The 16,040-nt window shown below is 34.5% G+C and overlaps 3 protein-coding genes across 5 annotated transcripts in view; 2 read left to right on the top strand and 1 right to left on the bottom strand.

The window, feature by feature from the left end:
- Positions 1-53: 53 nt before the first annotated feature.
- Positions 54-3,051, top strand: LOC132544815 (Golgi SNAP receptor complex member 2-like). The gene is made up of 2 exons (XM_060208460.1): positions 54-458; positions 1,580-3,051. The coding sequence occupies exons 1-2, from the start codon at positions 184-186 to the stop codon at positions 1,950-1,952; spliced, it is 648 nt and encodes a 215-aa protein (XP_060064443.1). The 5' UTR covers positions 54-183; the 3' UTR covers positions 1,953-3,051.
- A 5,129-nt stretch (positions 3,052-8,180) lies between these two features.
- LOC132544805 (uncharacterized) lies at positions 8,181-10,930 on the top strand. Its single transcript, XM_060208450.1, has 3 exons — positions 8,181-8,400; positions 9,807-9,953; positions 10,770-10,930. The coding sequence occupies exons 1-3, from the start codon at positions 8,181-8,183 to the stop codon at positions 10,928-10,930; spliced, it is 528 nt and encodes a 175-aa protein (XP_060064433.1).
- Positions 10,931-12,538: 1,608 nt separating this feature from the next.
- Positions 12,539-16,040, bottom strand: part of LOC132544809 (MYND-type zinc finger-containing chromatin reader ZMYND8-like) — a 58,456-nt gene continuing 54,954 nt past the window's right edge. For all 3 annotated transcript variants that reach the window (XM_060208457.1, XM_060208456.1, XM_060208455.1), the window contains one exon: positions 12,539-15,889. In XM_060208457.1, the coding sequence (XP_060064440.1) occupies positions 15,674-15,889 (216 nt within the window). In that variant the 3' untranslated portion in view covers positions 12,539-15,673. The remainder of the gene's footprint in view (positions 15,890-16,040) is intronic.

The following is a 16,040-nucleotide window of genomic DNA, read 5'->3' on the forward strand; positions in this document are numbered from 1 at the left end:
CATATTGTTTGAGCGCATCATTGACGTTGATTGCTGGATTTTGACCGGCTGTACTGACAGTGACACGTCGGTTTGTTTAGCATCAGTCATCTGGTAACATTTTTGGACGCTGAAATGGTGACGTTGTGACAAAACTAACCATAGGATAATATATTTTACTTCAATACAGTGAAGCAATAGACCATGGAGTCCCTGTATCACCAGACAAATAAATTAATCCAGGAAGTACAAGGCGACTTGGGGAAAGTGGAAAGGACCACAGTTGGAAATCATGTTCACCTGATAGAAAACGAAATACAGGCTCATATAGACCATATTGTTAGTAATTGTGAACGCCTAGAGATCTTGGTAAATAAGGAGCCACCGACTCGCCGTGCCCACGCCAAAATGAGAGTTGACCAGCTAAAATACGATTGTCAACACATTCAGGCGGCACTACGACAGATACAACACAAACGGTAATCAACAAATGTCATTGGCTTTTCACTACTTATCACGTGCACCTTATCGAATCGACCAATTACTGATGTCGTCAATTACGTTTTTTTTTTAAAATTATTTTAAGTTTCAAAGTGGTAGAATATACACGTAAAACACACCAAATTTTTTTCATATATAAAAACATTCAGAATGGTGTTTTTTTGAAGTCACATAATCAGGTTATGTTACCATTAGACGAATTGAGCAATCAACATTATTTGATTAGTAAATTATGATAACTATTATTAACGAAAGTAGTTAGTTGTTTAAGTTGCATCCTATTTATCTTTAAATTCACTATTTGATTAATAGATTTTTCTCTATTATTAAGAATATTATTAATTTAAAGCATTGATGAGGCAGTTACATAAAAATTGCATCATCATCATCAATAACAAATGACAATGCATCATCTATACATCCAGGGAGTAACAAGCCAACTTTACATTAAGCTTCGACACATATCTCACGCTTTTTTTATTTTGTAAAAGAAAAATGATTTTAATTGTCAGGAATGACCTAATTGGTGCAATTAAAATAATTTACCTTATATGTACCAGGATACCACAAACAGAAGTACATTATCAAAATATATGTGAAATATAGTCAATCAAGAATTTTATTTTTTTCAACTCATATTTAAGATCTAGAGCATACAGTCTACATCATTTCCGTGGTTTTATAGAAAAGTTGGTATTCGAAATAATATATGAATTCAAAAAATGGCTGGAGAGCTGCTATAACAGTTTTACGGTTTTGCCAACCTGTAGTCATTTCATATTTTGGTCATCATATGTGACAAAGTGTTTTAAAAGATCTTATAATCAATTCTATGGTATAGTTATCACATCAGCGTATACACTTAGATGGTGTTCAATGCTAGGTTTGAACACAATTTTGACATCATTAGATAAAAATTTGATTTTGAAATTTTTAAATGTGCTGAAATATCAAGTGTTTCTAGCATTTTTCATCATTTAAACAGCTAAGCTATAATGTGATCAATATCGGGTTAAGCTGACAACATCAGCTGAGTCAACAAGACCAAACCTTCCAAAATGTAATTAATTAATTTTTTTGGATGTCTTTTCATCTCCAGTTATGTTAGAGAAGAAGAGGAACGAGAAAGAGAAGCACTTCTCACACGTACTTTTACCACTAATGACCAAGATCGTGACACATCAATCCAGATAGATGCAGGAGTAGCTCACAATGAACGACTTCGAAGCTCTCATCGTGATATAGATAACCTTCTAGGTTCTGGAAACAGCATTATAGACAATTTAAGGGATCAGCGGGTCACTCTGAAGGGTGCACACAAAAAGATGTTAGATGTTGCAAATGTGTTAGGACTCAGTAATACAGTGATGAGACTGATAGAGAAACGCAGCTATCAGGACAAGTACATCTTGTTTGGGGGAATGGTTGTCACATGTATCATTATGTATCTGGTTTGGAGTTATCTGACCTGATGTTTTGGTCGTTGTTGATTTTGATGTCAAGCATTAAGTTTATTATAAGGATCATATGGTATATTCATGTGGTATAATTAGGACTAACACAGCTACATCAAACAGGATGTGTTTCAAACAATGTCAGTATTTATTTAAGATTAAAATATTATTATGAAAAAAAATGTAGCAACTTTTTTACATGTTTTGATTACAGATTTGATTTGAAATCAATTGATGTGTTTGAATTAGTCTTTAAATGTAATTGATAAGACACCAACAAACCTGCCTTTCAAGTTTTGTAATACCTACATTACAATTGTTACCTATCCTAAAATTTCCATCAGTCGAACATGTTAAAGTGACATCACAGTAAAAACATTAATTTTGTTACTGGTTGTACACATTTTATACACCTCCTTTTTATGTTTCTTTGATATCAGGATATTCACAGTCAATGTCCAGTTTGTACTTCTTTGGTTCGGGATACCCCTATAAAATTTAGCACTGATAATGTCATGTGATAGTTTTAAAAAACGTAGCAGACCATTTGCCAACACAAACGCATGATGGCGGGCATAGATGACAGCAACATAGTGATACTGTCAGTAAATCCTGTTTTTCAGTACTAGATTTTGTGTTTTGAGTGTTACAAAATTTATTGACAACTCTTAAGTCAATTCAGAATAACAGACATTATTCTCCAGCACAACCGATTCAGGCATGTAGCCATGTTTGTTTACAGCTACCATGTTTTTTCATATGCATCATATATGACATATAAATTTACATATCCTGACTGTTAACCAACAGATAAGGATTTCCATTTTACAATTATTAATTAACCACATCATGTGCATATTTCAGGGAAAACCAACAGTCTTTGTTCATGAGGTGATACACCTGATATGAAAATGTGATGATAAAAAAATCGCAAAAAAAAAAGGTTAAAAAAAATACTGTGATGTCACTGTAACAGTTTCCTCAAGTATCTGAAAGTGAAGTCTATTTTGGAGACCAAAAGAAATTATTGATATTAAGGAATTGTTTAAAATATTGGAGCAAAGCAGATTTGTTTTCCTCTCTTTATGAATGTATTTGTTTTATATACATATTTCGTCTTAATGTAATATTACAAGTTCAATTTTGTTTGGAAACTGAAAACTTTCAAATACTGAACTTTAACTTGAATTTTCTTCATTACATTTAAGAAATGCCTGAAATAGTTTTAGTATGTCCTGTATTTTCTTCTTTGCATGGATTTTTTGTAAAAAATATGACGTGTATTTAATTTCAAGTTTTCGGGGGGAACCAATACTTGTTGATTATAACATCAATGTTGATTGGAAATGTAATCTTCCATGGAAGACATGCTGACTATCGGAAAATAGTGGAGTAATTGAAAATGATCAGGAAATATTTTTAAATTATTGATGAGAAGTATGGTTTGGAATCTGATAAATTGTTCATATTAAAGAAATTTTGTATTCTATTTCAAAAAGTGTCAAAATGGCTCCTAATCAAACGCTAACTCAAGTTCAAATGAAATTTGGATTGTTGGTTTATAGACTAACTTGACTGGATAGAAATTATCAAAAGAAGATGATGGCTACTTTGCATGATATCATCAAATCTATAGACATGTGTATCTGGTGCTAGCTTGAGCTAAACACTATGGCAAACTTAATATATGTAAGTGGTACAAGTTGTCAATTACAGTAAATTTTAATGCACTTAATTAATCAACATAGTGCTATTTGCTTCTATGGTGTAAAATATTAATGATTTTAAGCAGAAAAAAGTTCTATTGTAATTGATTAGATAACATGTTGATTTTGTAAAAATAGGTTCTGAGTGAAATAATATTGAAATATTTAATCATAATCATACAAGTATTTTGTAACCTGTAAATTAATTCTTGATTTGACATACGTGTAATGGTTATTCATAAATCATTCAAGTGTTTTGAAAATTTTGGTAATGATATATTTTGAATGACCATTTTATTTAGCAGGTAGTGTTTGATGATAAATATGAAAGTTGTACTCAGTATACATAACTGAACCCTTTGAAAAATATATGAGTGAAAATTACTGTATTAAGCATGGTAGCTAATTCTTGTACTTATATTAAAAGTAATTTTAACCTTATTTCCTGACTGAACAGTTCTTGAAAAGGTCGATTTATCAAATTATATGTAAATACTGCACTGTAAGGCAATGGAATTTGATTGCAATAAAATGCTTCAAATGTTCATTTAAGATTGACGAAAGCTAAATTCAAATTATTGCAATATTTTCCTCCGCTGTGATCAATATCTTTTCACAGATCACTTCACTATTATATATGTTAAGTAAAATGAGTTCTTGTGCGAGTGTATATCTAGTTGGCATGTTTTTGTAAAATCTTGAATTTGCATAAACTGGAGAATTTGGGAAGGTTTGCTTTTACATAATGCATCCTGAAACATGAGCAGCTATGTGGTAACAAAGTTTTATGTCTCTGCTCTAACTTTGCTATGTTGAAAAATACCTGTTATTTACTGATTACATCCAAAATTTCGTTGAAATAAATATATGATGGATTAATTCTGTTAAGGTTTGTTTTTTATTTTAGGTTATTTTACATTTTGTAGTAAACTATCATCACAATGTGGGCCTACATAACTTCAGTTGAAATTCCGAGAACTGTAGTTTGACACTCTTTACCCATGGTGGTTTATTGTGTCACCTGCAGATCTGACGGACACTTAGAGATCACTTTGTCCGTCGTCACAAGTTGTCGTCATCATCAGCGGCTGCGTCCGTACGAAAGCTTTCCAGACTTTTTTCAGTAATGCTTTGAGTTATCAAAATGAAATTTGACATATGGCTTTTTGTTGCAAGAGTACATATCAAATTTGAATTCCGGCTGTCTGTGACCCTTTTTGGCAGAGTTATGCCCCTTCAACTTAGAAAATTTCCTGGGAATATTCTTTTCCGGACTTTTTTGGCTTATGCTTTGAGTTATTGAAATGAAATTTAGTATATAGCTTCTTGTTGCAAGGGTACAGATTAAGTCTGATTCCTGGCTGTCTGTGACCCTTCTTGGCTAAGTTTTGCCCCTTTGAACTTAGAAAATTCTCTGGGAATATTGTTTTCTTGACTTTCTTTAGTTATGCTTCAAGTTATAGAAATGAAATTTGGTATTACAATTTTATGATTGATCGTTGCACATCCAGTTCAATTTCTGGATGACCGTGACACTTTATGCAGGAGTCACATACAGTTCCAAGGAACTCTTGTGTTTCTTAGAAAACAGACCGGATTGTTCTGATGTGGTTGTGTCCTTGGACAGGACACATAACCCTAATGCTATGGAAGGCATGTGAGGACCTCCTGTATCTTGTTCAGTAAGGTAACCACCAACTACCACAAGGAAACCCCTCCTCAGAATGTTTGGCTTGGGAGCCTCAAAAGATTTTTTATGCACATAAATACGGTCTTTTGTTACGTACGGTTTACATAACAATATCTCCACCAGTGTCTGTACTGTTAAGTATTAGCACAGGCCCTTGCAGGCTTACAAAATTTTTATGATCTTATATTATCTTGACCAATTTCCAAGATAGTCAAGGTTTAATTTTTTAAATCCTGTAAACAACTTCTTCTAATGAACTAATAGGCCTAGAGGCATGATATTTGGTTGGTATATATACACCAGGTGAGCGCTGCATGCCCATTGGGCCTCTTGTACAGTTTATTTTGTCATATGCTTAACAGGACGATAAAACAAGCCAAACCAAAAGAAAAAAACTCTCATAACAGTCGATTTACAAGAAAAATAATTAGAGTTTCACCAGATTCTTAATGTCCGATGGTTATTTGAAAAATTTTCATCGCTTGAAACTAAATGATGAGGCAGATGTATGGTATTAACTACAAATACGATTCTGTTCTTGCTATGTACTTCCCAGTGAAATTTGGTTAGAGCACTTGTTTTGCAAAAGGTTGATAGGGTGGCACAGTCGTAATGCACTTGTCTTTCACCTAGATGTCTGGGGTTCAGTTACTCAAATGGACATGAAAAGATAAACAGAGCTCACCTATCCAATCACATGGATTTCCCAGGGGTTTTCTCACATAGTAAGACTCCTTGTACACTTCCATCCAGGCCAACAAGAGTGATTAATAAAGTTGGAAAGTATTTTTTTTTGTGATTGTTGTAAAATAAATAAGGTTTATTAATTGTTTTTAAGACAACAACAAAGTCACAACAAATCACGATAGTTTGTGATATAAGCTTTCTGAGAAAGAGATTAAACTACATACCTCAGATCTTCTCATGAAGATTTAGTCCGATGTTCTACCAACTGAGGTAACTGTCGCACTATCTCGTCATGTTGAAATTGATTATTATGGTTGTAGTATTACAATGCTGCACATGCCAAAAGGATCTTAAATTTTGAAATATAGACCTTATTGTTATACAAAAAAAAAGAATATGAATGGAATTGTGATTGGATGATATTTCTTCAATAATTTTGAATCTGTATGACTCTGAATGTTGTAGGCCTGTATTAAGTGCACCAGTGTATCACAACATGCTAGTGTACATCTCTGATTGTATCAATGAATGTGGGCAGTATTACAGACATTGCTGGTTTAGAGAGTGGTGGTTTGATTGTACAGTAGATAACACACTCGTCACCAAGGTATATTCCCTGATAGGACAGATATAGGGTCACCAGATTTTCTCTGGGCCCTCCAGTTTCCTTAAGACCTCCACACTTCCATCCAGATTGGATAGAATAGCTGAAATCAAGGTTGACGATGAAGCATTACAAGCCCTGACATTCTGGATCAGTGGTTAGAAAATAATCAGCAATTTCAAAATTCTTCGCTTTTGGCAGTATTGTAGACTACAGTATATTTTTGCCATTTGGTGTAAATTGTTTTGTCTTGAACCTGATTACCATCTCATCACACTATTTTTTGACCACGTGTACAAAGGATTATAGCACAGTGGAAAAAGTAAGTCAATTCTGTACCATCTCGTATACTTCACACTAGTCATTTGTCTGACGAAGGTGACCATGAAGCCATCGAAACGTCACACTCTAATCTTCTATTGGTTGTGTTATAAGAACTTCTTTTCTACAGTAGTGTAGGGTTGCTATTGGAAATATAGTATGTTGGTTACATAGATAGAATTCTGGTTATCAAAATGCAAGGGGCAGCAATAACCCTTTTGGTAGAGCAGTGTTCTACATACACCTCGGTTTGTCTCTCAGCAAGCTGAGAAATGAACTAGTCCAAAGCGCTGGCATGTTTGTGTCTTTGGGCAAGACATTTTACTCTGATTTCTCTAGATGGCATGTAACGGGCCTCTTGTATGTTGTTCAGTGAGGTATTCACCAGAAGACCCTGCCCCAAAGTGACCCTGGCTTTTCATAAAGCGTTAAACCCAGCAAACAAACCAATCATAAATTTACTTTACATTGAAGTTTTTGCAGAAATTGAAAATCAATATTTTTAAAACAAGTTTTTATCAAGCAAATAAACACTTGAGCATTTGCTTTTCTCTTACTATAATAATTAAGGAAACAGAATGATGATGGTGTCAAAGGTCAAACCATCTGTGGCCATTTAGTGGCATGCAGGCTATTTACTGACTCAGATAATGTGATAAAATGCACAGATGCCTGCATGTTAATACTACTTAGGTATTGTCAGTCGTGCCATTTACGTCAATAAGGACCTACACATCCGGAATCTCAAAATCTTACATTCTTGGTTTGTGGACTCTTCATGGAATAACTGGATTATTGGTCTTTTATTGGAGAATCCTTATTGTATGATAGCAACAGCATCTGCTTAAAGACGTTGTAGCTCTGATGTGTTTGATATCAACATGTTGGTCAAGAACTTTCATTAATGAGAAGACTAGGAACTGATATGTCAAGAAAGTTTGAGTTATTTTGTTTCTTGCGAGTATATATAACTTTATCTTAATTGTTATTCTTTGTATTTTGGATTGTTTTGTTGATGTGGCTAACTAGTGAGGAATTATTTGTTCAGAAATTGAAAAACAGCTTTCTGTGACTTCTACACAAGTAAAAACAGTATATGTTATTGTCAAACAAAGAAAACAAATCTGGGAGTTTATGTCGCAAATAAGAGAAGATTAAACAGGCTTCAGATATAGGTATATACATAAAGTTTGTAACTGTGCCACTCTCCTGCAGCTTAGTATAAAAAAAATTGACAAATGCCGGGTCCCGATCTTTCCCCAAAATATGTACGCACAACGTTGCTATTAATGATGACATCACTCTTTGTGACCTTGGTTGGATTCTCCACTACGGCATGGACGTCGTCAGATGTGACCTTGCCAACACCATTTGGAGATGCTCTCACCTCACATGTTACAGCCGGACTCTGGCGTGCATGTGTGGATGATGCATGTGGACCTGTGAAAGTGGACAATGGTATGTTAACTACTATGAGTTCAAATGAAAGTTTTAATGTAAATTTAATTATATTGGTTTTTAAATTGCAAAAATAATATTGACGGGACATATAATGATATGGCATTGTCTGTTGATCTGTTAGCTGAAATCTCCTGTTTACAGTCATTTGCTTTGAAATTTGGTAAGTTGAAACACCATGACATGAGTTTGATTTAGTAGAGTTACTGCCCCTTGTTTGAATATTAATAATGTCCAGATCAGTTTTCAACCAGTCACTTTCAAACTTGGTAAGCTTAATTACCTATGACATGGAATTACGTTTTTTTTTCTCTCTCTAAGAAGTACAGTTTGATTTAACTGTATATGGAAAGTGTACTGGCCTTTGTTGTGTAAGTGTTAACCTTGTCAGGATAAAACTACTTGAAATATATAGTGCTCTTTCCGTAATTATTTCACCATGATAAATTTATTCAGAGATCTCCTCTCTCAATTATCAACCAATTCTGTTCAAACATGGTAGTCTTAATTAAGCCATGGCATGAAGTTATGTGTTCCTGAAATAGCAGAATTGATACCACACTACTGTAATGTTTTACAATGTTAATCTTAGTGTGCCGAGATCTCCTCTCATTTTAAAGATTTCTTTCTTTCAAACTTGATGGGCTTAATCAGCATGACCTAGTTAAGTTGTATGACTTATTACTAGAAACAAAAATAATTTTTTTACAAAACAAGTTGTGATTTGGAATTAAGAATCAATGCTGGTCATGACAATGATAATAAATGCTTCTGTTCAGGACCAGACATAGGGGATAACAGTGTATATTTCTCCCTGCAAAATTATAATGTTCCATTGAAGAAATGAAGCCTAGAAATTATTCAAATTTGAATGCCAAAAGTCAAAGTCGCAGATTTATACCTGTTATCGGTCCCAATATTGTAAAGTTTTCTAAAGTCTATACTATGTAATAAGCTTTGAATTTGTTGGATTTACTGGTGACAGGTAAATATATGTAACTGTGTCATTCTATTTCGACTAACACTCTCAGTATGTGTATTGACAGAACTGAAGGATAACATATTTAATAAAACAATTACAACAGTGATAAACTGAATCAAAGACAAAAGTGGGCTTATCTTAAGTACGGGATAATAAATTGGAATTGGTTTGTAATTCTTCTACATCAGCTTACTGTGTGAAAACAATTATTTTCTAAACCTTGCATCACTAATAATGTAAACTGATACTGAAGCAGAACACGTTTTGTCATATAATGCATATATTTATAGATTAAGAAGACGATATTTTGCCATATGCTTATTTTTCCGTCTTTTTTAAATTCGGGAAAACGACAGTGAGGATAAGACAGTACTGCTTCAACTTGATCTGCAATTCAGAAGACAGATTTGTTGTATTGTTACAGGCTGGTTGTTAGCTACGAGAGCGTTTGCCACCCTGGGTCTGCTTGCTGGTATCATGTCAACAATCCTGCTACTGCTATATATTTTTGTAGACCAGACTCACAATGATGTCATTTACCTGGATGTCATCATTACAAGCTTGGTACAAGGTAACCTTTCGTTGTCCCTGCTACATTTTATAAATCACATGGTTCAATTTCATTGTCTCAAATACAATATTGCTGGTTTAATTTTTGCATATTGTACAGTAACATGTATCCTGCTGGCTGTATACAGCTCCAAGTAGGTATTAAGTAATTAATACAATATTAATGAGGTGGGATGGTGGGTCATTCTTGTCAGATTGCCCCAACTTTTATCAGGTCGGTTATCCGGGGGTCAGGGCTAACATTTGGCATGTCAAGTTTGGGGCAATGGGACCATTGAGAAACATTGTGCTTACAATGGGGATTTGTATGGTCAGCCATTAACCTCCTCACCTTGACAGGTTTAGCCAATGACAACCAAGGAGGTTTGGAGGTTACACTGCTGCACTGACCTGCCCAGCCACAGTCTCCAAAGCACTGTGGAGTGACCAGGTCCCACCTCCAGCACTGACAGGGCTTTAGAACCCTGAATGATAAACACCCATCCCACCCATCCCTTTAGATTAGATCTTTTATGTTGTAGTTATTAGTTGTATTTGTCTCTTAGCAGAAGACCAGTATTTCATTATTTGTGGACTGTGTTGTCCACAGATATATAATTTTGTAATGTTACATAATATTACATAATAATAAAATATTGGTTACTTTTGGCCCAAACCTGTGTTTGTGTTTTTATATACCCCTATCTACCAGTACATCTGATTAATCACCTCAGTACACCTGTATCTGTATCTATATTGTTACAGTGAGCTGTATCCTGCTGGCTGTATACAGCTCCAACACTTCAGTACACCTGTATCTGTATCTATATTGTTACAGTGAGCTGTATCCTGCTGGCTGTATGTATCTACAGCTCCAACACCTCAGTACAACTGGCCTGGTCCTTTGCTTTCACCATTGTTGGAATGTGTTTGGAGTTCCTGGCAGCATTAATACTGATTTTAAAGCGATGGTTTAGACACGATCACGAAGGACTTTAACACCCTCATGTGTACAACTAATGATGACATAGATTCTCTGTTTACAATTTCATCAAATAAAATCTGCTGAAATACTGCCATGTTTGATGTTTTATACTGTTAACACATACACAGGTATGAACATATTTTAAGTGACGTTTTATATATAGCTGTAGATAAAATTGTGATATGAAATGAATCCAAGCACTACAAAACGTATCTTAGCCAGTCATGCTTTGCGGTTGGGAAGAAAATGTAATTTCTATTCTTTTTGAAAATTTGTTTCAATTGAAGGGGGTCGGAGGGGTGGGGGGGGGGGGGGGGGGGGGGGGGGGGGGGGGGGGGTGGAGTGGAACTAAGCAAAAACAGGCAAATATAGAAATATAGTCTAATATGAGAAATCTCTTCTTTTTTTTAGGCAAAAAGCAAAATGTGAGATTACTGGTAATATATGTATGCTTACAGTAAACTACAGGTTGTCAATGAAAATAAGCAGTAATAACAGCCACAATGACCAATATATCATTACTCTGTCAAGAACTGATAACATTGAAACACAGCAATTGATCATGGCCAGAAATGGTTTACCAAGTAATCCAGATAATTGAAAGTATAAAGTGTTAAATTCTTAGTGTTTAAGCCACTTTTTCTGCCCTTAATCAGGATTCAAATCAAGATCATATTTGAGAAGGTCACAAGTGTTATCCCATGTTCATCCCAATCACTAATCTCAAGTTGTCCGAATTACTCTAACATTCTATAGACTTATATCAGTAGACTTCAGACTGTTATAGAATAATTCCAAATAGTACAACATACACTGATACCTTATTTTTGTGGGTAAAGATTGATGAAAATTCCACAGACAGGATGTCATCAGAGTGGAAACATACTGAATTGGAATAAGATTTTAAAAGACAAAATACAGCAGGGCCACGAAAAGTGGTTAAATCTCTAATGCCAAGTTGATGAGTAGCCTCTAGGTGTTTTCTGTAACAACACCTCGATTTAACAGACATTACAGATCTGTCATCCATTTGTTTACTGATAAGGCCTATCACAACCAAAGTGTATTATGCACATTGGCTTGGCTCTGTTACAGAGCACTTTAGTACATTTTAGATCACTAACAAATTTAATTACCTCAGGTACACATTTTAATGAAAATTTGATGAAATAAATTTCTACAGTCCCATATTTTTTTTTAATTAGAATTTAATATGTTGCATTGATATTTTGTTAAATATTATTTAAAAAAAAAGAAAGAAAAATTAATACAAGTTAAAATGGTACACTCAATGTGGGGAATCATGTGGTCTACTATGCTATATGGAAAATGGTGACAAAAGCAGACTCCTTGGTGAATACTAACAGGTGGGGCAGGTAAGATTTATCACCTGACTCTCTGTTTTTTATGGCCTAAAACTTTTTTTTTAAGAGTTTAAAACCATATCCATGCGGGTACAATCTTAGTCACACACTCAATCAACTGGTCAGATAACACCACCATAGAACTATAAAAAGGATATAAATGGGCACATTTTTGTCAAGATAGTGAATGACAAATGATTTTCTGTCCACACTTTAAATAAAATTTGAATTTAATAATTAACAACAAACAACTACACAATCATTAAAACAGTTTTACTCCTGTTTTCTTGCACTATCAAATTTCTGATAGTCACATTCAATGATTCAAAAACAGCATAAATTTTACAAATCAATACAAAGCATAGACCTGGTGATACAGATGGTTATGATAAAAATGTAACAGATTGTCATGTATAAGATTTTAACTGTACACAATGAGAATGTAAAAATGTACTAATTGTTATAAATGGGCTGAAAAATGTGGTTGCAATGTACTGACAAAATTTGACAGCCAAAAATAATTTAAAAACACTTGAGATTTTAGAATACAAATTTTGGCAGTTGTAGTGGAAATAACTAAACTGTATAGCTTAAGTAATAAAAACACTCTACCAATGCTGGGGTTTGAAGTAGTTAAGTTTTGGTCTCAAAACTGGCCTTCTACCATCTGGCTCCAGGGAAATTCCCACTAGCGGTGACTAGTAAGATAATCTTAACTCTCTCCTAAAATTGTACTGATGTGTCTAGTGTATTTTAGCTTAAATTCTCAATCCAACAGTCTCCATCACCTAGTTCCATGTTTTGAGTATGGACCATGTGATGGGAACTTTGTCCCTGCAGGGGCTTTTGAAATTGTCCCATCAGTACATATACCCCTTACCTTATGACAAGACAAATCAGTGTCTGAATAGCACACAATTTACATACACCGTAAACTGTAACTTTTTTTATTCATTTCACTCACTAAAATCCTTAAATGTTTATGTATATATGGCATGAAGTTTTCAGAATGCTCATTATAACTGTTAATAGCTCTTAGTTCTTAGATGGTTGGGTGACACCGTGGTGACCCACTCACACTTCACTTAGCTGTCCAGGGTTCCCAGAATGGATGTCAAAAGGTATGGGGTCACCTGCCTGATTAGTTGGTTTTCCCTGGATACTCCAGTTTTCTCAAACAATAAGACCTCTGGTGCACTTCCATCAAGGCCAACAATAGGGATTAATATGCCAGTTAGTTGGTAGAACTTGTTTCGCAATTGTTGTAAAAATAAAGTATATCATATTAATAGCTCTTAGCAATTGCATTTTTCTGTTTCAGGGTTGTTTTTTTTCTGTATATTTCATGTTTTCAAAAACTGCTCTAAATTCTTCCAAAGTATAACCTTAACATTCATAAATATCTAATTTGTTGAAAATTCCTGAGCCCTTCTGAGGACCAAATATATTCAATGAAGGCTGTATTGTTTATTGGTAACATAGAATTTGAAAAATAACAGCCATTTTTTAAATGATATGAAGTGATGATTTTTTGAAAAAAAATGAACACATCTTAAATGAATGTGAGTAAGGAAACCAACATCATGAACACTATTTTTAAAAGGCCTAAATTCACTTCAGTATAGTGCCTTCAGTCATACAACCTTTGAGAAAGGTATTCAGATATATATAAATATATGGTACCCCATGATATACCACTGCTTCTCACACTTGTAAACATAAAAATCCTGACATACCATCAACCACAGTCCAAATAGGACACAACTGGTTGATTTCATCAAATCATTTGGTTTTAGTTTCATATCCTTAAAAGAATATCACATTTGAGAGAGAGAAAGAGAGAGAGAACAAATCTCTTTTAATAAAGGCTGAGATTTACCTTTGCTTGACTTAAGGATAAAAACTGAAAAGCAAAAACAAACTTTCATTTTGTATTGAGATAAAGTATAACTTGACTTCTTATACATTGATGTGTCACCTACTCGTACACAACCTGTAATAACATTCAGCATCTGGACCTGAAGTCACATTGTGTGAGTTTTGACAAGGTCTTAATCCTGGCAGACAGTAGCAATGAAATGACTTCAATAGTTTACCCCAGAATTCATATCCCACATGTTGCAGTTCTGTTATCAAACTTCACATTTCATTTTTTAAATTTTGTTACAATAAAATGAAAATAATACTTGGTACAAATACTGAATCATGGGACAAAAATAGATCTTATGATGGAATGACATCACCTTGTTTTCTTCAAAAAGTAAACTTACGGGCCATAAAATTTCACATCCAATATTACTACTGTGTAACAAGATTCTGACACAAAGCATTTGTCTTCAACATATCATCTTTCTTACATATCCTATTTATCAGCTGGGTTACATGGCAACTGTATTTTGACAGATGATCACTGTCCAACAAACATCCTTTTCAGTAACTGGTATACTGCCAACGACTGTTCAAACTCACAGGTTGTATTTTATGCATAGCAAAATTAAACTGTCAAATCATTTTTGATTGTGTGAACAAGATTTCTTTCACAATAATTCATAACATGAATGATATTTTTGGTTGTAACTGCATTGTATATTGATCCATATAGCATTGAGACTTTGGCTTAACACACACAGGTATTAACATGTCAGATTTAAAAGTATAGGAGCATAATATAACAGTGAAAACTCACTATCAGCACTATAGAATTCCGTAAACACTGCTCGCCGTGTCCATCATGACTGTATAAAATTAGCACCAACAACATAACACCATAATGGCAACAAAGTAAGATTCTATAAAACATTATGTGAAATTCATTTCCAGTGCAACCTAGTTAAATTCAAAGAGCAGCTTAATCAAGTGTCTTTAGTATATGGGCGGAGGGGGTGTAAACCAAGGACATTTTGAAACTAGATACACAGGATATACAAGGTATACACAAGCTTCATATTTGAGTAACATCACAACACAGATCAACATTGCATTTCTGTTGTTGTGCATAGCAGAGGGACAGGAGTATTGAACTTTGATTTCAGTTTATGAACACTTTTTTGTTTTTAGACAAATACTGAACTAACATTCACATTTGGACACAAGCTACTAACCATTCTGACTTTTTTTCCAATGTACCCTAACATTCAGAACTATGTGGACATGTAATGCTTAGGTTAAACTGACATGGTTTATAATATCAGATATGTGTTCTACAGGCCCTTATAGGGCCTCAGTAAAAAGGTATGGCCTATGATCAAACTGAGAGAAAATAAGACAGCCAAGCATCTGTTGTGAGAGGGACTATAATGACTCTGATAGGGCCTTGGCATTAAATGTGGAGTAGGTCAATCTGGAAGAAACAAAACTGCCAGACATTTGCAGTAAGATGGTCTAAGAGGGCCTTCACAGACCCAAATAGGGCCTTGGTAACTGATATGGACGAGGACCAGACTGCGAGAAAACAAGGTTGCCGGGCATCACACCCCCAGCAACATTCATTGGGAAGAGGACTGAACTATTGGGTTGAACAAGTGAGCGATTCTGGACAATAGCCTGTTGGTTTTGCACTAGGCCAGTAGGTGTTGGTTGGCCCTGAACCTGCACTGTCTGCATCCCCATCTGTAAACATAATGGAAATGTTCAATAGTTACAGAAAAAAAACATACTAGAGATTTGCATACTGTAAAAATAAAACTGTTCACGAATTAATTCAGTTGTGGTCAACTGTAATTAATACATTGCTGTATACATGATGTTCCTTCAACAACTG

The sequence above is a fragment of the Ylistrum balloti genome, unplaced genomic scaffold, assembly GCF_031769215.1.
Source record: "Ylistrum balloti isolate Yb309-2 unplaced genomic scaffold, AGI_CSIRO_Ybal_v1 Utg369810, whole genome shotgun sequence".
NCBI classification, from domain to species: domain Eukaryota; kingdom Metazoa; phylum Mollusca; class Bivalvia; order Pectinida; family Pectinidae; genus Ylistrum; species Ylistrum balloti.

Coding starts and splice junctions, on each gene's coding strand:
- LOC132544815 (XM_060208460.1), top strand. CDS start 184: ATGGAGTCCCTGTATCACCAGACAAATAAATTAATCCAGGAAGTACAA. Junction 459..1,579: donor CGACAGATACAACACAAACG/GTAATCAACAAA, acceptor TTTCATCTCCAG/TTATGTTAGAGAAGAAGAGG.
- LOC132544805 (XM_060208450.1), top strand. CDS start 8,181: ATGCCGGGTCCCGATCTTTCCCCAAAATATGTACGCACAACGTTGCTA. Junction 8,401..9,806: donor ACCTGTGAAAGTGGACAATG/GTATGTTAACTA, acceptor GTATTGTTACAG/GCTGGTTGTTAGCTACGAGA. Junction 9,954..10,769: donor CATTACAAGCTTGGTACAAG/GTAACCTTTCGT, acceptor ATATTGTTACAG/TGAGCTGTATCCTGCTGGCT.